General features: G+C 40.1%; 1 protein-coding gene across 1 annotated transcript; it reads right to left on the bottom strand.

Annotated features, from left to right (window-relative positions):
* Window positions 1-916: 916 nt before the first annotated feature.
* Window positions 917-18,261, bottom strand: LOC116728854 (protein phosphatase 1E-like). Its single transcript, XM_032577170.1, has 8 exons — window positions 18,165-18,261; window positions 17,200-17,252; window positions 12,214-12,364; window positions 10,724-10,923; window positions 9,278-9,466; window positions 8,410-8,553; window positions 6,787-6,880; window positions 917-4,735 (listed from the first exon to the last, which is right to left on the bottom strand). The coding sequence occupies exons 1-8, from the start codon at window positions 18,259-18,261 to the stop codon at window positions 3,882-3,884; spliced, it is 1,782 nt and encodes a 593-aa protein (XP_032433061.1). The 3' UTR covers window positions 917-3,881.
* Between the last annotated feature and the right edge of the window lie 1,752 nt (window positions 18,262-20,013).

The following is a 20,013-nucleotide window of genomic DNA, read 5'->3' as shown; positions in this document are numbered from 1 at the left end:
CTCTCATACAGGTTTTATTTACATCATTCCTTGATTGACCAACATCTTTAAGTTTAACAAAGTTAGAAGAAAATCCCTTTCTGTGAATTTCAGTATGATGGACAAGCTTGATGTTAGCTTCAACAGAAATGGGTTTTCAAACTGAGCTAAGCTAAACAGCTGCAGGTTGGACTTTCATATTTATCAGTGGTTTTAAATTTCCCTTTTAGTTATTAAACTTTTGTCAAACTTCCCAGCACTTTTCTTTTAGATTCATTAATCTTGCAATAAATAATCCAGATTGAGGAAAGTCTGCCGCTTTCCTACTAATATTAATTTTATCAAGCTTTTCAAGAATATCTGAGTTTTTAGTTAAAGCAAATAGGTAAAACTATTAGACTATTAAAAATATATACATATATCTCAATATCCTTCCACCTAAAAGTCCATTAACCCCAGAGGACATCCCATCTGGACTGCATGAGGCATTTATTCAGGTAAGTGAAATCTAATCTTTCATAATCCGACAGTTAATGCTTTTAAGAGTAGACAAATTGTTGCAGGATAATTGCTGGGTCACTGACTGAATGGTGCGGCAGAACAGCGTCTGCAGTCTCATATGAAAGCAAATCATCCAGAGAGAAGCAGGATCAGCCATTAGCGTCATTTAGCATCCACCTCCCAGAAGCAGGACATTTTTCACTCTGTATTCATAAGAAAGGAGCAAAATCACAGAATATTTCTCTTTCCAGGATGGACAGAAAGATTTGGTCCAATATCTGCTAGTGGCAATGAAGGAAAATATTAATCAGAATGTAAAGTGCCAGCAGACGTTATTCACACCTCTTTGTATTCTCCATGTTTTTGAACTTGGAAACTTTTTCTAAAACCTATTTGAAGAAATTCCTCGGAGAAAAAATGGAACTAAAATCGGCCATAAAGAGGAAAAATATATATATTCGGACATTTATAAAGACATTTTCCTACCAAGCATTTGGGACATACTAATAAGAAATAAAAAAGACAAAATTACAGGAATAAACTATAAAATCATGAGAATAGAGTCAAAATAATACAAGGATAAATTGACAGTAAAACAAGAGTGATAAGAGAACGATTGGGAATAATCAAACCAGAATAAAGTCGTAATACTCTGACATTATTCTACTAATTTAATGGTTTTATTTTCTAGTATTCTGTTGTACAAATTAAACATTATAGGTGCATAAGTATTCATACACTTTTGTACTCAGAGTTGAGCTAAAGTGCATCTGGTTTAATGAGAGCAGAAAGTGAAACTCGCCCAAGTCGACTTTTTGTTTGATAAATTGTCCAAATTGATTATTTTGACTTTTTCTTCTTATCTGGATTTATTTGGCTCAAACGGTGACGTTGAATTTTTCTTTTGGTTGCAGCAGATTAGTAAAACTTCATCACTTCCTGTATAAAAGCACAGCGCTTCCTCCCTGGACGGGTCAGGAGCTGGAGTGGCTAGCGTTGCCATGGTGACTGGTGACCATTGATCAATACACAACTTTACAAATCTGTGATTTATTTGCAATATTGACAGAGTGGAACAGTTCAGACTGGCTGCAGTGCTGAGGAAGATGGAGGAGCCAACGGCAGCTAACTGCGGCTAATGACAGCTAACTGTGGCTAACAGCAGCTAATGACAGCTAACTGCGGCTAATGACAGCTAACTGTGGCTAACAGCAGCTAATGACAGCTAACTGTGGCTAATGACAACTAACTGTGGCTAATGACAACTAACTGTGGCTAATGACAGCTAACTATGGCTAACAGCAACTAATGACAGCTAACAGTGGCTAATGACAGCTAACTGTGACTAATGGCGGCTCTCGCTGCTGGCTCAGGACTGTCGCCAATAAAACCTCCAACACTGAGGTTAGGCTGGATTTATCACTCACTAGTTTTGAAAAAAGTCAGTTGTCTGAAAAATGGATCAATTTAGCGACACAGTGGACGAGTCGACACCAGTGATTGCTGCGTTCTGATCGCAGCCCCTCCCTCACGTGTCTCTTGGCTCCGCCCACTTTGCTGGCCAGGGGCGGGGCTTGGCTTTGGGAGTGGGTTCGTTACGCTTCAGGTCAAAGTGCAGATTGGATGTTGTCATTCGATCGTCAAGCGAATTTTGAGGAAAGTTTTAAAATCTTGCAAAAGAGAAAATGTTACTGTTGCGTGTTTCTGGCTAGAAGCGAATCCAGACTCATTTCGTCCGATGTTGACGTTTGCATGATCGTAAAAAACATCAAAATTCACTCCTCTGACCGATTACGACTTGTTAAAAAGACACTAACCATGTTTCCTCCAGGCGACATGTAAAAATCTGAAGAGATTTTCACTGTTTTACTGCAACAACTTTCTTTATTTAAGAGAACAGATTTTGGTTTTAATGAGGGTTTGGGTTTTTTCATCTTGCTAAAATGAGGAAGATTTCTTGGACCGAGGAAAGTTTCTCCCTGCAACACGTAGAGATGCGAATACTTCCTGGATTTGTTGTGTTTTTGTGAAAGTGTCTACAATGAAAAAGCCGTCGCCATGGTTACAATATCCAAGTCTTTAAAAACGTACGAGTATGGTGAGATACACTAAATTATTACATTACTGAATGCCGAACAAAATGAGTTAACATGAGCTGCTGTGAGAGAGAAGTTCAGGAAATAACTTCTCTCTACAGAGGCACAGAAATAAATGAATGGAAGTTAATATTTCTAATCACTTGAGGCGTTCACAGCCCAAAACAGAACTAAACTCTAACTAAACTAATATCAGGTGTTGGAGTCCAGGAGACTGATTTCACAATTTACTTGAAATTTCTGTTTCTTTTTCCTGAAGTGAGACAGCTCCGACTTTATTTGTGTTGTCTGCAGTAACCGCTCTGCTCCACATGCAGGTAGAACTACAGTGGCTTTTTTAAAACATTTACGTTACATTCAACCTGTGAAAACATCCGACTGTCCAGCATTTGGAGCTCTGGCTTCATACCGGCTGGTCAGAGGTCACAGAGAGGATGTTTGGGTCTAAAGCGGCAGCAGGTTAGTGTTCAGCTTACAGTGAGAAACGTTTCGGACAGAGTAGCGGTCCTCTAACATCCACTGATTATCACAGAATGACTGCAGGAGCCACAACTACTTACTATCAAAGAAATATGTGGTTGAAGGCAAAGGGGAGAAGTGAAGAACCACGGAAACGGTTTGGTTTGGCTGAACCTTCAGACAGACGGGAGTCTCTGCAGGTGAAGCAGCGTTTCCAAAGCAACGCGTTTCTCAAGAGCCACACCTGATTGGACCAAATTAACATCTGTCACTAGATTTTCTTTTTTAAATGTTGCTAGCTGACGTCTTTGGCATCAAACTGTCCTTTATTTTCTTAGTTACGCAGGCTTGCTGTTGTAACCCAGAAAAGACTTTGGGATTAGTTACAGTTTAAGCACTTTGATGGGATAACGGCGGACATTTTGTGTTAGCATTAGCGCCGTTAGTTGCGTCTACATAGTGCCTTCTCTTAACAGAGAAAGTCTGCTTACATTTCAAAATAAGAGCTTCTGTTTTAGTAGCAAACAGGAGCCATTTTTCAGGCGTTTATAAGTAGGTAGGGATGAATGTTGATACTTTAAAACAAAAACCGTTTTAGTTCCTGAAATAATGTAACACTAAGAAAAATAGTTCAAAACAAAACAATTTTAAATACATCACTCAAAAATTTTAACTTATTCTGAAAAAGTTGAACCCTCAGCTTCTTATTTTGTTGCTCAACTTTTTAATAATGATGATAATTTTGGACACATTTCTGCAGTGGGATCTGGCCAATCAGAGTTTGCTCTTGAGAGACGGCGTCACTCAGAAACGCCACTTGGGGTCAGCAGAGGGCGCGGCCTCCCTTCAGATGGTGGCATCATAGGGTCGGTGAGGCACTGCCACTCCAGGCCTCCTGGGGGCGGAACTCTGCGTGTGGCCCGACGGTATCAGACCCAGCAGCTCTTTGGATCTGCTCGGCCACCTACGACCCGATCGGCGGCTGACGCGGCTTCGCCTGGAGGCTTGGCCTAAAAGCGCGGCCGTTTGGGGCCACAGTGGGTCCGTGAAGCCGGCGGCGCCGGGCTGCTGGAACGGGAAGCGCGGCCTGCGTCTCAGGGGGCGCGCTCCCCGGTAGCTGCTGGGGCTGATGTGGCTCTCCAGCGACGGCCCCAGCAAGCTGAGGCTGGTTCTGTCCGTTAATGAGTCCGTCCGGTCTTCGTAGGCGAGGTCCGCTGGAGCCGAGCACTGCTGCAGAGGCCAGCCGCCGCGGCTTTTTCCTCCCACGTCTGCGGCGCTGCCTCCCTCGCCTCCGTCTCGCTCTACTCTCATTGCTTCATCTTCTTCCTCCTCTTCTTCCTGCTCCTCCTCCTCCACCTCGGTGACCTCCTCCTCCTCCACCGGCTCCTCCGCCCCGCCCTCCTCTTCGTCCTCCGTGCTGGCGGGCGGCGGGGAGCGCGGGTCGCGCAGGAACACCACTATGACAGTTATGTTGTCGCTGGAGCCTGCGTCTCGGGCGGAGGCCACCAGCTTGTGGGCCACCATGGTGGTGTCGCCGGCGTTCTCCTGCAGATGGTCGCTGACGACGCGCACTGCCTCGTCGGGACTCACCGTGTCCCAGAACCCGTCGCAGGCCAGGATCAGGTAGTCCTCTGAGCCGTCCAATGGGAAGATGCCGTGGTCGGCGTCCCCACAGATGTACGGCTTGTGCTCCGAGTCGCCTGTCAAAACAATCAGGTTATATTATTGTCTAGAAGACTTTTTTGATTGCCTGACGCTTAACGCGTGTTAGGTCAAATAATCTGGTTTCCTGTTGACTTGCACTGAAATCTGGAGCCTCCATTTGTAATTATTAAACCATTAAAATAGACTTTTATTTGGAAAAGGTTCTGTGAACTCTATTTTAAAAGGCCAAAATGATCTCTTTTGTATACTGACTTTAGAGCCATTACTGAAATGAAACCTGTTTTTGCGACAGGCTCCAATCACACAGCAGGTTTTCAGCTGAAATCCGATTTGTTTTTTTGCTCATTCATATCATTCAACACGATATTGTCGGCTGTAATCAGACTTCCACCTGCAGAAGAAGAACGCGGCCGTCTCACAGCAGCGCTCCACAACTAACTGCAACGGCTTTTTGTGCAACATTGACTGCAACTTCAGTGGAGAAGCGGGTTCAGTGTTGGCCTGGCGTTCATAATTTCATATTCCTAATTTTCACACGTTGTTTACATCTGGCTTTTTCTTTATGACGCTTGTTTCACATCAACAACATAAAAAGTAAAATGACAAACAGAAAATCTGGATTTCAGCTAGGCCTGTCGCGATAAACAATAAATCAATTAATGGCACAAAGCTGAAAGTTATCGACCTCATTTGATCGTTTCTTCCTGCCTTTTTCTCGGTCTATTGATGACTCTGGATGAAAAAAGGCTCAACTCCGGTGCTCTACACTGAGAGAACTGGGCATTTCCTTATTGCCCAGTTCACTCTACGCGATCTTAGAATTGTCGGCCGATCGTCGCCCCATTTTCAAAACCTGAGAGACACTAGCCGACAAAAATCGTAGGTGTATCGGGTTCGACCGGGCCGTGTGTCCATCCACACGGCAAGAGCAACACACCACAAGAACCGATTTCTCTCACCGACATTCAGATTTCAGACAGAAAATCCTGTCAAAACCCACTATATCACATATGAATTTAGAGTGAACAAACATGGAAGCAATAGCGAAAGTTAGTGAGCTTATTTTAAGCGATAAAAGATGCAACAAAAAGAAAAACGGTTGGATAAGACTTCGGTAGCAATTCCACTCTAATTGCTCTCCTGGTCATTTCTGTGGATATTTCTCTCACAAAATGTTGAATAAACATTAATGTTGTTTCCACATATCATCTCCACTGGACTTTGTGCCGTGTCAGCTGTTTGGGATTCCCCTCCATGTTTCCCCTCAGAAAGCTGGGAGGAAGAGTTGGCTACCTGTCACATTCAACGGGCTGCCTTCTCGCTCCCAGTCGGGGAAAAGCCCAAACGCTGCAGTGATTAACTGACTAAGACAATCCAACAGGTTGAATATGAATGATTTAGATGGGAGCGGCCACGACGCTCCACCGACTGGACCCGATCAGTGGGAACACACCACAGGAGGATGCAAGCGACAATCTTAGAACGTTGGTCGTTCAAAGATTGCCATGAGGGGAAATCTGGGCAAAAAAAATATCTTGTTTGAACTGGGATTGAGGGAGGAGTGAACTATTGGATCAGGGTATCAGATATCTGAATCTAATGATTATTGAAGGGTCAGATAGTTTACAGACTTCATAATCTGCACTCTTTTTTTATTTCCGCTTTGGTTTGATGTTGTTTAGTTTTTATTCAACTGTATTTTTTGTTAATGAGAGTCCATTTTATTTTTGGTTTTGGTTGTGTTGTTTAGCAGTCTCAGTGTTAAATGTTCTTTTGAAAATAAAGTGTGTCTATTTTTGACAGGATGTCGCTTGCATTATTATGTCATTACCATTAAATCAGCTTAAAATGGTCTTCAAACAATATTATCGTTTATCGCAATAATTTTTGAGACAATCGCTCAGCAATATTTGTTATCGTGACAGGCCTAATTTCAGTTTAACTGCAAATCTTTAAATCAAGTTTAGGGTTAGACTGAAGGCAGCAAAGTCTGCTACTGCTTCCTGCCAGTTTTCTTATGTGTACTTTGACATTTGAGGTGAAGAGTACTGCCTTCCCACAATGCACTGCAGGAACTTTACTGTACCTATTGCTCTGGATACAGACAGACTCCCGTTGACCCTCCATGTGCCAAACCAAATCACACATCCTCCCAAAGCCTCGATCCTCTGCTTCTCGTCCTGCAAACACAGAGATGCTCATCATCTGCAGAACGTCAATCTGCGATTTCTCCATCTGCCTCCTTATGCACTTAAAGGAACGGTCCACTCAAAACATTGATGTTTTTTGGGTTGGGGTCAAAGAGCGCTTCTGTTTCTGGACTGAAAATACAAAGTGCAATTTTTAAAATGGAAAGATGCCAAGAAAACCTCGATGATAGACGTTTCAAAATCAAGAACAATGGGGCTGAAAAAGAATTATTTTTTATTCTAGATATCTGGACAGTTTTGCAAATAACTTACACTTTAAGACAAAACCTGGAAGCCATGTTACTTCAAATTTATGTTTGTTTTCACAGGTTATTTTATAGGCATTAGCTGAGAACATATTTCTAAACATTATTTATTTCCATAAAATATCTAAAAGAATTTGTTCAGCTGACCAAGCTAACAGTGTAACACTTCTGTATGATAGTTTCTATAGAACCTGGTGGCGTTTTCATGGTCGGTAAACAGTGAGCTGACTGTTTACCGACTGTTTCTCCCAGCACAGCAACAGGAGCAGCAGCTGCTTTTCAGACCTTTATGGAGGAAAACATGATTGTTGGATAGGATCAGATTCATATTTTTTGGCCGATTTATTGTGACCATAACCCAACAGCTGCCTCATGATACTGAGCACTAAGAACAGAACTAGAGGAAAGCTCTGCTGCCAATATGCTGTTAAAAATAAGGCAGTATAATGCAAACTGAACCAGCCAGTCGCTGAATGTCATTTTATTTAAGGTTCAGAAACTTCAACCAGATCCCAAATATAAAAACTGGAATATAAAAACTGAGAAAAAGATGAACAATTATGTGTCTTTGAACAGGTCAGGATCTGTCTATGGCCTATTCAAACCCCGTTCATTATATTTTTAGACTAAATTATTCTTAGATAATCAGGTTTCAGTCTGAGCTGTTTTAGCGTCTCTGTCCCTTTAAATCCAGACAAGCTGCTGCTGGCCATGCCCCCAAATCAACGTTTACACTCCCAACATATGCACAATTATACAACCATACGTCTTTGAAAAGCATCAATGGAGCCTCCTGCACAATCAACCACAATGCAGCAAGTCAACAACTAAACTCTCAGGGTCTTTTCCAGCAGCCGTTGTACAGCGGGAAAACCAGCTGACCAACCGCTGGAGATCAGGCCTAAACTAGGTTGCTAGGTAACGGGGCTGGAGATCAGCTGTGGTTGCTAGGTAACGGCATTTGACTTAACAATGGAAAGTTTTTGATCCGTTTCATTTTCCAGACACTAAAACAAACTTTTTGCCAAAGAACATCTGAGAGTTTTTTTAAAACCCAAAATGGAGAAACAAAAACATGGAAGAAGTGAATTTTGCATCTTAGGTTCCAACTTATCTGAGTTCCCAGACATTATTTTACCATTCATGACTGACTTTCCCCTGACAACCACTGGACATTTTCCTTTAGCAGCGGCTCTTTGCTAAGTTTACAGAAAACCGATTTGCTTGTTCTGTGAAGGAAGAGACGTGCGTCACCTCTCTGTCTGGTTTGTGTGGCTTCATCAGCTCCACCACCTGCCCTCGCCGCACCAGGATCACCTGGGAGTCTCCCAGCCAGGCGACATGCAGCGTCCGGCCTCGCAGGAAAGTCACCACCCCAGTGGTTCCACAGCGCAGGTGCTGCCGCAGACACACGGGAGAACTGGGTTTGCAACCGACTTATGACTTAATCATCTCTAGCCAATAAATGTAAGCAGTAAAACAGGACACATTCAAAACCAGGGCTGAAACGAATAATCAAATTAATCACGATAAATCGATTGTCAACTAATTTGCTATCCATTAATAAACTGGAGTGGAAAGAAAAAACTCAGCAGTTATTGAACCAAAACTGTAGAAACAATCTATGCATTTTGTATTCAAGTTGAAAAACCTTCTTTGTAAATATTCCTTATCCAGAACTTTAGGATCAGTTTTAGCTTCACCAAGTTCGAATTCTGTCAAAGAAAATAAATTTATTAATCTATCTAATTATTAAAAAAATAATCCCCAGGTCATAAATGCAGCATGTTGAACTTTTCTCATGTTTGGAGGATTTTAAGCTGCAGATTCATCGTTTGCTATAAATGATCAAAAGCTGTCGTTGCATTTTAGGTAATAAAATGTTCATTTTTTCATTAAAAAATCGTTTCTTATGTGCATCTTTTAATGTATTTCTAATATTGAAGAAAAACATTGGAATGAAAAATCTGCCCAATGTGCCCATTTTTATCCAATTAATTACAAAAATAATCGTTGGTTGCAGATGAGACAACACTGTAAAAAATAAAAACGTCATTGTGAGTAAAAGCAGACAGGGTTCTGACGGAGGACGGGTCGGGGTTAAAGGTCAGGGAAGGGGTACCTCTCGTGAGGCTTTCTTCACAAAGCGCTCGTCAGTCAGCTTGAAGGCGCGGCACAGAGCGTCGCTGGGATCCTGGCTGAAGGATTCCTGGTGGAACAGGTTGACATGAAGGTGGTTGGCGGCATAAATAGCTGCATCCACGCCGCCGTGTCCGTCAAACACAGCAAAGAACGCCTGTTCCTCTTGATCCTGGGAGACAAACAGAGAAAAGCTTCAGCTCTGACATTCAGTCAATGAGTTTCTCACTGTGGGAAAAGCAGCAGCAGAGGAAGACGCCATGCTGACCTGCAGCTTTAATACCGCGGCACCTATAGACCCTGATCTTAAAATAGCCTCTACAGACTCCTGGTGGTTAGGGCGTAGCATTTCTATAGAGCTGCAGCTCTGTAGAAATGCTACATGGAGCTACTGGCCTTGCTAAAGTGCTGCTCAGATCAACACCTGATTTCATATCGTGGCTCTTTCTTTTTTCCATCATGCAAACAAATATCTGCATGTTTGTTTGGTGAATATTTATATTTCCAGTTAGAAAATCAAAATGTAGAGCTCAGGTGTAGCGAACGTAGTCACATGGGCATTTTTTGTGCATATTTTGGGGGGTACTGTTTGATTGGTGGCGTCATCTGACCACATCAGTAATTAGGCCATCACTTGGTCACGTGATGCTTTCGATAGAGGACTGTAAGTTTCGTTTCATACTCAGTTGGTGTGCGCAAGTGGCAATAGGAAAGACAAAGAACTGAAATAGGGAAGAAATGGACTTCTAGCAACTCCTAACCTTCTGGTTGGACAATCCATACAGTATGGACAATTGAGTGGAATATTCTTGTGTTTGTATATGTGTAATAAGTTTCATTTGAACAATTCATATAAGGGAACATGACGGTTTTACTGATGTATATTTGTCACCGTGTATTTTATTGCAGTGTTCATGGTGGTCTTGGGCGTTTATGCGGCAAAAAATTCATTTAATAAAACGTTTGAAACCATCAGTCGAAGTGTTGCACCTTCATCAAGAAGCGAGAAAACGTTGGGAGCAGCTATATCAGGTATGATGAAAAAAAAATTCAACAAGATCAGTTATTTCATGTTTTCTTTTAAAATCCAAGTGAAAAGCAAACAAATCTGTTGGCGGGAAAAATCAAGATGGATTAAATTTCCTGCATGGATGATTGATTATTGTTTATTAAAAATGTCTTGGCTTCTTTCTGTAAAACTGTCAGGTTTGGAAAAACAAGTTTGTTCAGAGAAATGTTTTGGTTTTCATTTAGTTTTTGCTCTGATCAGTTTGTGGTTTTTATTGTTATTTATGTTTCTCTAGTTTTAGTGCAGCACAGCTGAATCCAGACAAAACTAACAACTAACATTTTAGCAGCTTATAACATCTGATAAATAAATATCCTCTAAAAATGACTAAGAAAATGAACTGGCGTAAATCAATTTTACCTGAATGTTGAAGAGTGTGTTGAAGTCGGGGATGATGACGTGCTTGTCCTCCATCTTGCGCCTCATGTTCTTGATGGCGTGGATGGACGTTTCGTAGTACGGCTGCGGGCGGCGGCGGAACGGCAGCTCCTTCTGCCACAGGCAGCAAATCTCAAACAGTCTGTTAAAAACCAACCGCGCCATCTTCACCGACTCCATCTCTGCAACCAACGCACAACCAGTCAGGAGAAACTTTTTCTCCTCACTTGCAAAAGACATTAAAAAGCACTTAAGATTTTATTGCCATGAACAAATTTAAAACTCTTTAAACAAAGAGTGTGAATGCTGTTCAGTTATTTTATTAAGTCTTAATTCTACATTCTGTTTTTAGTAGTTTTATTTTGTGTATTTTAGTGGAGCTGTGATAAACGAAGCAAAGCAGGACGAGTTTCCAAACGAGTCTCCCGTGCCTGAAAAGCAGGAGGAGAGAAAGAAAACATTGACAGTTGTTGCTTTTTGGCATCTTTGGGTCTCCATAGAGGCTGTTTAGTTTGAGGCGTTTGCAGCAAAGGAGCCAATAATCACATTTTGATTATTGGCAAATAATCAAAATGCACATCTATGACACATCTATAATTTACATGTGCGCTCTCTAAAATAATAAATTTTGCAAAAATGAGACTGTGCACAATAATTTACTAGTCTGAAGACTCCAGACTTTACAGCGAAAACACTTTTGACCCGTTTGTTGGATCATTTTAAAACTTTTTGGCCAATGGCTTTGCTCCTTTTCATCACAGGGAAAAATGATTGTGTTGGAACTGCTTGAACCTACTTAAACATCTAAATTAACAAATAAATATTAAATATAACCTGAATTCAATGTCAAAATAAATAGAAGTCGTAAACCAGATGTGACTGAACTATGAAAAAAATCCACATTTTCCACAAATTAAACCTTCAAACAGAAAATTTGATTAATCAATAAAATGTGATTTTTATTCATCAGCATAAAGGAAGCTGCAAACAAATAAATACGTCATTAGTTGCAGATTTGTTCTTAATATCCACATATACATTTTTTATTATTTATTTTCTGTTGGTTTTTTGCATTCAATTTGAATGAAAATCTGAAGTTTCTGCTTGGAAGGAAGCAACATTTTTTTTTAAGTGTTTGCGACAACAGAGAGAACAAAGAACCAAAACTTCAAAATGTTAGCGTTGCATAATAGTTTGTTTTTCATTTTGAAGATTAGGTAGGAGAAACAAAACAGATTAATACATTAATGTGAGTAAAATATTCGCTGATCTATAAACGAGGGACGCCGTTTCACGATGCCGCGGCGTCCGACTGTGACTGAACGTCCTATCGCCCTCTAGTGGTCAAATCCCTCTTAATGCACCCAGAGAGGAGAAGTGGGACGCGGCCCTGGAGGTTCGTGGCTGAGTGTGAGGGACGAACTGAGAGGGAGACCTAATTTGTTTGAGAGAGCGATTCCCCGGCGACTCACGTGGCAACGGGTCGGCGCCGTCTTCTACGGCCTTGTTGAGGTTCTGGATGGACAGATCGGACTGGAGCAGGCTGTCTGCGGTGGCGCGGGCCAGAGCGGCTGCCAGCGAGCAGGGGCAGTTACTGTGGAGAGACAGGTTGGTAATCAATCCCTCAATCAATCAATAATCAATCAATACATTAATAAATCCATCAACCAATCAATCAATCAATGGAGTTTATTGGTGTGGTATTGATCGGGTCCGAATGTGGAATCCATTTACCTTCAATCTAGGCTGAAACCATTAATCACATTAATTGATTATTGAAATAATCATCAACTAATTTAGTCAATGATTGATCAATAACTGGACAAATCGATGTTCTCCAGCTGCTGCTGCCGTTCTGACTAAAACCAGGCAGATAAACCGCATCAGATCTCAAGTCCTTAAACTCATAAAAATGGTTAAAACTGTGGAACAAAGTTAGTATGGCCTTGTTGCTATAGCAACGATAAAACTGCAAACTTCTGTTTCCTTGAGCTGCTCGGTTCAGCTCATAAACAATTATTGGCAACTGGCTTGTTGCCGGATGCCATCGATTTATTTTGGACGTTAATATTTACACTCCAACAAAACTTTAAAAAAAATTAAATAGACAAAACATGAAACTACTTTAATATCAGCCGGTTCCAGTTACCAAACACAAGATTATCAAAACCTCAAATATTTTCCGACATGTTTTGGTCTATAGCCATCTTAATAAGATGCTAGAGAAAATTTTCCTGGAATCTTTTTTACACAGAGCTGCCCCTCCTCCACCTATTGCTGCATCGTGTTGATCAGCTGCCTGAAGGAAATCTCCTACATATTTCATTTACAATAAAGTCAAATGAATTCCTTTGTCCAATAATTGCCTGAACCGGCTCGTCTTTGCAGGACTGCGGGGAACACCCTGGGCAGATTGCCACAACAAATTCAGTTGCTTGGAAATGTTTCTGTCACAAAGACTGGACAGGCATGGAGAGGAACCAGATGTTTCAAAGCAAAGAGCAACATTTCTGGCAACAGACTCACTCTGGAGGCAAATGTTGGTAGATTAACGGCCTCCGAGTGGGAATAAGCCACATTGCCCTCAACAGGAAACCTTTAATCAGCACTTCCTCTTCAGTTCATTCTGGTTCATATTAATTGAAACCTAGCAGGCCAGCAGAATCCTCAAAGGCTGCATTGCATTTAATTTCCAAATAATAAATGAACATGTTTTTTCTGAGCACAACACTTTGTAATTCTGCTGCATCCAGTGTGAAAGGCCTTCAGAGGCTCATGCATCACGAGTTTAATTAATGAAAACTCTCACAGCGCTAAGCCTCAACATCTGTAAGGAACTCAAGCCTGCATGTTTCTGCCAACAGAGACGAGCGAATGAGCTCATTTCATCCATAACGCTGGAATCGTTCAAATACGCAGACGCTTTTAAATAAGACAGGAAGGCCAGACGTAAACGTTAGCATAAATAAATATTTATTTATTAGTATGAGCTGGAGTGGAGAAGTCCAGAGCATTTACAACATACCTGAAGCTGATAAACATCAGACTGATTGTATTTTGAAGCATGTGATAGAAATGTTCATGTATGACTCAGACTCAAGCTAACAGCTATTTGAAGTCAAGATATAAACTACTGAGTGAAGCTAACATTTGCTCAGAGGGAAATTAAATATTTATAGACAAGCTATGCTAGCAGCACCACGCAGTTAAGCTAACAGGAACACAAAGTGAAGCTAACAGCAGCACAAAGTGAAGCTAACAGCAACACACAGTTAAGCTAACAGGAACACAAAATGAAGCTAACAGGAACACAAAGTGAAGCTAACAGGAACACAAAGTGAAGCTAACAGGAACACAAAGTGAAGCTAACAGGAACACAAAGTGAAGCTAACAGCAGCACAAAGTGAAGCTAACAGCAACACACAGTTAAGCTAACAGGAACACAAAGTGAAGCTAACAGGAACACAAAGTGAAGCTAACAGGAACACAAAGTGAAGCTAACAGGAACACACAGTTAAGCTAACAGGAACACAAAGTGAAGCTAACAGCAGCACACAGTTAAGCTAACAGGAACACAAAGTGAAGCTAACTGACTGAATTTTAAGACAACTCCTCCTATTTAATAACTTGAAGTCAAACAAACAGCTACTGAAACTTAGACTAAGAGAAGCTCAATATGAAACTAGCGGCTAAACTAGCGGCTAATCAAAGTTCCTGCTCCTCTCTTTCTGTCAACACATTACAGCGTTTGAAAAAGTTTAACCCTGAAGTAGTTCCAGGAAATGTTCTTATTTCCATGGAAACTACAGCAACTACAAATAACCTGACGATTAACTGACAGAAATAATGAACCCTTTCATGCATAGTGGTCACTATCGAAAAGCCATTTTCTTCTGCTTCTTGTGGATTTTTATATTATAAAAGCACACAGACCACTGAAGTGGACACTAATGCATCGTAAAATACACCATCAACTACTGGCCATCAGCTGCAAATGCAAGAAATTATTTTTGTTAAATCCAATATGGCCGACAGACAAAAAAGCATGCCGACCGACCCGATCCCTCCTTCTACTGTAGACGACTCTAAAACTATTGTGACATCAAGTAACCCTTAAAGAACAAAGCTACTGATGTGTTTTTCAAATAACAACTTTGTATTTGGAGAAAATTACAATTGATCACCTAAAAAAATCTAATTAATAAAACGTTTACTAAATTTTTTTCCAACCTTTTCTATGCCTTAAGAAAATAAAAAAAATTAGAAAAATCCTGACACAAAGGATCATAATTCATGCATGAAAAGGTTAGAAGTATCTAAAAGTCATTTCCTCACGGACTGAATGAACCAATTATTAGTGATGTACTTTCTGCACTTTATTGCAGTTATTATTACTCATGATCCTCAAACTTTTAGTAAAATCATCAAACCCTATTTGCCTTTGCAGCTCCATCATTTTATCAAAATATGAAGCAGAACTCAGTTTTCACCTGAACAGAGATCCAATATTAACAGAAAACTGCCGTGGTGGCGGAGGGGCAACGTGGCCTCGACGCGGCCGTCGCGGGTTCGACTCCCGGACCCGACGACGTTTACCGCATGTCTTCCCCTTTTCTGTCAGCCTACTTTGAAAAAGGGACACTAGAGCCACAAATAGACGGTGATGAAAAACAAATAGAAAAAAAAGAAAACTGATAATTTCCTAATGTTCACTATATCCTAATGTTTCTCAATATCAGGATTTGTTTGAATGACATATTACTGTAAATGTGGGTCAAGTATCATCTGCATCAGAATCCTCTCCAACCGCTGGAACACAGCTCACCAATCAATCAATCAATCAATACATTTAATCAAACTGTTATGGGTTCATATCCAAGGAAATTAGATATTCAGAAAAATAAATTTGGACAAATATTGAAAAAACATGTACATCTCTCATATTATTAGAGGTTATGACAATCTTCTTCAAACAATGTATGAAAAACAGGCAGTAAACAAACACCTAACTGTGGTTTGATTATTTTCTAGATATGATCTGCAGCAAATTCAGCATATTTCTAGAGTTATGGTGGCTTCTCGTTCTTCTCGGAGCTCAATAAATTTTCAAAATTCTCAGGTGGAAAAACAACATTAATTCCAACTGAAGCTGTAATTCTGACCAGGAAAGTTAAACCTTTTCAGTAAATCCATAAACTAATCACTTCTAATAGTTTGAATCTCATTAATCCACATTTTTATCATTTCCTCTGAGCGGGTCGGCGCCAGTCCAGGTCCAACTTCTTGGATAAGATGTCTGTTATCTTTTACATTTCTTTTTATTCTCTCTTTATTCTGCTAAAATTAATACTGACTTATTTAAGAATTATTTAATTTTGCTTTGGGATCAATAAAGTATTTTTAATTTGAAATAAACCAATAATTGACAGGGGAAGGACTGATGGACGTTCAACAGTCACTGCTGGTGCAAATATTCGTTTATTATCCAATTTCTATTAAATGTGGTTTAAATTAAAACTGAAAAATAAATCTATAAACCGTTTGGTTTCTGCCACTTCTGTTAAGATGAGAGAACAAATTTATCTTTCATATTCATCAACAATTTAATTTTACATAATTGCAGCTATTGGAATCAATATTTTAAAAAGTTAAACTATGTCTACTACTGTTAATGAAACATTTGATCCCACTTGATTATTGTTATGAATATTGCCGCGTTCTACGAACAAACGAGGGAATTAATCCAGTTTTTGTCGTTTTATTGAACTTATTAAATTCCAGTTTGTCGCAGCTAAAGGAAAATAAAACCAGTGAAGAAAAACTGAAAACTGTTTCAGTTTGTGTCGGCTTCACTGAGAAACATGAAACTGTTTCATATTTAGTCAAAATAATTATAGCAAAACTTTGTAACATAAGACTCCAGTAACGTAATTATATCAATATATTCAGTAATATATCAGAGCTGCTACAGTCAGAACGGCAGGTTACAGTGTGATGCATTCAATATTGTAGGAAAAAAGAGTTTCATGTTCTTAATGTTATTTGTAATTATTTGTAGAATTCATCATCGCCAACAGGACGGCGACAGGAGAGAGAAGGTTTTCTATCAGGGTGGCAGCTCCGCCCAATTAGCCCCGCCCCTGTAGCCCCGCCCCTGTAACTCCGCCCCTTTATATCCGCCTGTTAGCTCCGCCCCTGTAGTCCCGCCCCTTTATATCCGCCTGTTAGCTCCGCCCCTGTAGCCCCGCCATTTTACATCCACCTGTTAGCTCCGCCCCTGTAGCTCCGCCCCTTTATCTATCCAATTATAAAGGGATTGATCAGAACGGTTCATTTTGGGTCTAAAGGAGCTCAGGGTTTCGGCTGCTCTGCAGTTTTCTTGAAGTTTGTTCCAGATCTGTGGTGCATAGACGCTGAAAGCTGCTACTTCATGTTAGGTTCTGGTTCTGGATGCAGACCACCGTCACCGTGTCCAGTCTCAGGAAAACGCCGAGCTGCTTTTCGGACTCATCTAAGGAGTTTTTATGAGCACAATCTGTTACTAAAGCATGTTAAATATTTATTATATTTAGATGGAGAGTTGGAGCCAAGCTGCAGTGACGGATGTTGGAGTTCTGGTTCTGTCAGGTCCTTGAATTTATTCTCAAACTGGGTCAAGGGCTGGCAGCGGAGCATCTGCCCCCGTAACGCGGTTACCATGGCGATCTCTAGAGAAAAGTTGCACTTGAAGAAACGTCCACTCCGAAATACCGTGTTCTGATTCTGAGGCAAACATCACAGTTCAGAGGAAAAGCTTCGCTGTCATGATGTTTTTATTTTATTTTTACATTTTTTATGTTGAGGTTTATTCATGACAACAAGATCAAATATTTCCAGTCACTTTATCCAGAACCAGTTCAGTTTTGTCCAAACTAAACCGGGTTAGTCGGAACCACAGGCTGATAAAAATACACCATACAATTTATTTCAATAAATTTACCGACTTTAAGATTAGAATAGAATTTCAATGTAAATGTTTCCTGGTTGAATTTGTGTCTGAATCATTTTGTTGATTTGATATTTGTTGTTTTTTATTATTAGGCAGAAAAACTAAACGGCATAAATAAAAAATATGAAACACTTTTATCCACAAAACTGATTATCAAATGTACAACTGATAATTCTCAGGATCTGTTAAAGTGGCATTAACTGTAGCTGGCTCTACATGATATTCATAAGCTGTAGTCATAATTAATGGCATTTTATGGGTTAAATTTTATTCTGACAATTTGGAGCTAAAACACAAAGTCTCTGGATTAAATAAACTGAATGAGATTATTTCCATTTAAACGCAGATCTGCTAAAATATTCTGATGTCTTATCAATATATAAACTCTTTTATTACTCCCCCATGTTTCCATTCATAGAAACGCTGCATGTTCACCACAGGGGGGCGGAGCCCGAGCCGACTGCTCCGATTGGCCGCCGGCCGCCAAGGAGACGGCGCGGCGCTCCAATGGCGGCTTTGCAGGCCGCAACATCACAGTGAGGTCATGTGGAGCGGAGGAGGATTACAGAGGAGCTTAATCTCCGACTGGTTCAACTGGAAACCAGCTGGAGCGATCAGACCTTCCACTGCTCTGGTGTTTTCAGAGAAAACAGAACTACAAACATGGCAGACCCACAGGAAGAGCAACACAAACGCATCATAAATAACAGCAGCACAAACATGCTTCCTTTGTTTTCAGCTCAGTCATTCGGATGAAACTAAACAAAAGGTTTTGAAGGAAGATTTTCCAGCCATTTCCTCAAATTTTCAGTTTATGTTTTACCAAATTTAATGAAGCTTCATAAAGTCCATCTCAGAACATTTTGTCTAGAATTTTTCCTTTTGCTGTTTACCTGTAAATGTTGCTATAAAGCCTTGTAAAAGCATTCATATGAACTTATACAAGTTATTCTCAGGCCAGAAACGTCAACGCATTAATTTTGATTAATTTATTTATTCATTCATTAATTTAATGCCTTAAAATTTCAACCCAATTACTACATTCTTTTATTCACAAGCAAAAGTCCGGAGCAGAACCTTTGTATTGTGTTTCTGGTACGCCCGTAAATCCGACGCACAAGAGACACAGAAAGAGCAACTGACGACAAATCGTCTTCTCTCGGCCCACAAAGGGTTAATTTCTGCTTCAAACGATCTGATTGGACGCTGGAAAACACTACTGTTGTGTTTAAGATGTGCTAAAAGGAGTTAGCATATCAGCAAAGCTGTGCTACCCAAAAAATAGCATCTGAATGCTAACAGGTAGCAGCTAAACTAGTGTCAGTGTCCACAGTAGTGGCTAACCCCAATGTTAGCATCCACACTAGCAGCTAATGCTAATGTTAGCGTCTACAGCCCACATTTCAGTGGCTTTCTGAGTGATCAGACCTTCTGAAACATTTTGCTCCAAACTGATGGATGAATATTAAAAAGTATAAATATCTGACGTTGAGCTCAGATCCAGTTTTATTCAATAATTTAGCAGCAAAAAGGGGTTTTGAATTGAAAACCTAAATGTTTCTGTTAATATGTTTCTTTGATTAAAATGTGAGACCCTGTAATAATTACAATAATCCCACCACTAGTTACTTTGAGGTAGACCAACACATATAATTATGTAAACATTTTTAAAACATTTTTGCTAATAGAAAGAGAAAACATTTCCCTGACACCACTAAATGAAATCCTGTGAAACATTTCTGCTAATTATGAAACGGATCATTTCATCTGTTAGACTCTCGATGCGCCTCAGATTTTTTTGCTGAAATCTTTTTTTTGCACATTTATTCATGCTGATTATTACATGCGTCGCAATGAGAAGAAGAACAGCAGCGCAGTAATGATGGATGTTTGCGGATCCATTTGAACATTTATTTAGCAACGGGAATCAACAATCAGACTGAAACAATAATTTCATTAATCGATGATAGAAATAATTGTCAACTAATTTAGTAATTGATTAATCATTAATCATCCAGACTCCAAAAAAGACCATTTGCTGAAAGAACAGAGTCCATAGTCAGAGTTTTCGTTACCTAATCGATTTTTACATAATCACAATATTTGACCTTTTTCTGTTAGTATGAAAAAACTAAAACTGAGCAATATGTAACTAATAACAGCTAATAAAAAGTAGCAAACAAACCTTAACAACTAACTGAATTAGACAAAGTCCCAGCAAAATAAAACTATAGTAGAATGAGAAGCAAGCGGCTGTGAAGCTGCCAGGCGGCGTAGCCGTCGT

Source organism: Xiphophorus hellerii, chromosome 11 (genome assembly GCF_003331165.1).
Source record: "Xiphophorus hellerii strain 12219 chromosome 11, Xiphophorus_hellerii-4.1, whole genome shotgun sequence".
Taxonomy (NCBI): domain Eukaryota; kingdom Metazoa; phylum Chordata; class Actinopteri; order Cyprinodontiformes; family Poeciliidae; genus Xiphophorus; species Xiphophorus hellerii.
The sequence above is the reverse complement of the archived record's forward strand: the minus strand, read 5'-3'. Positions and strand labels throughout refer to the sequence as shown.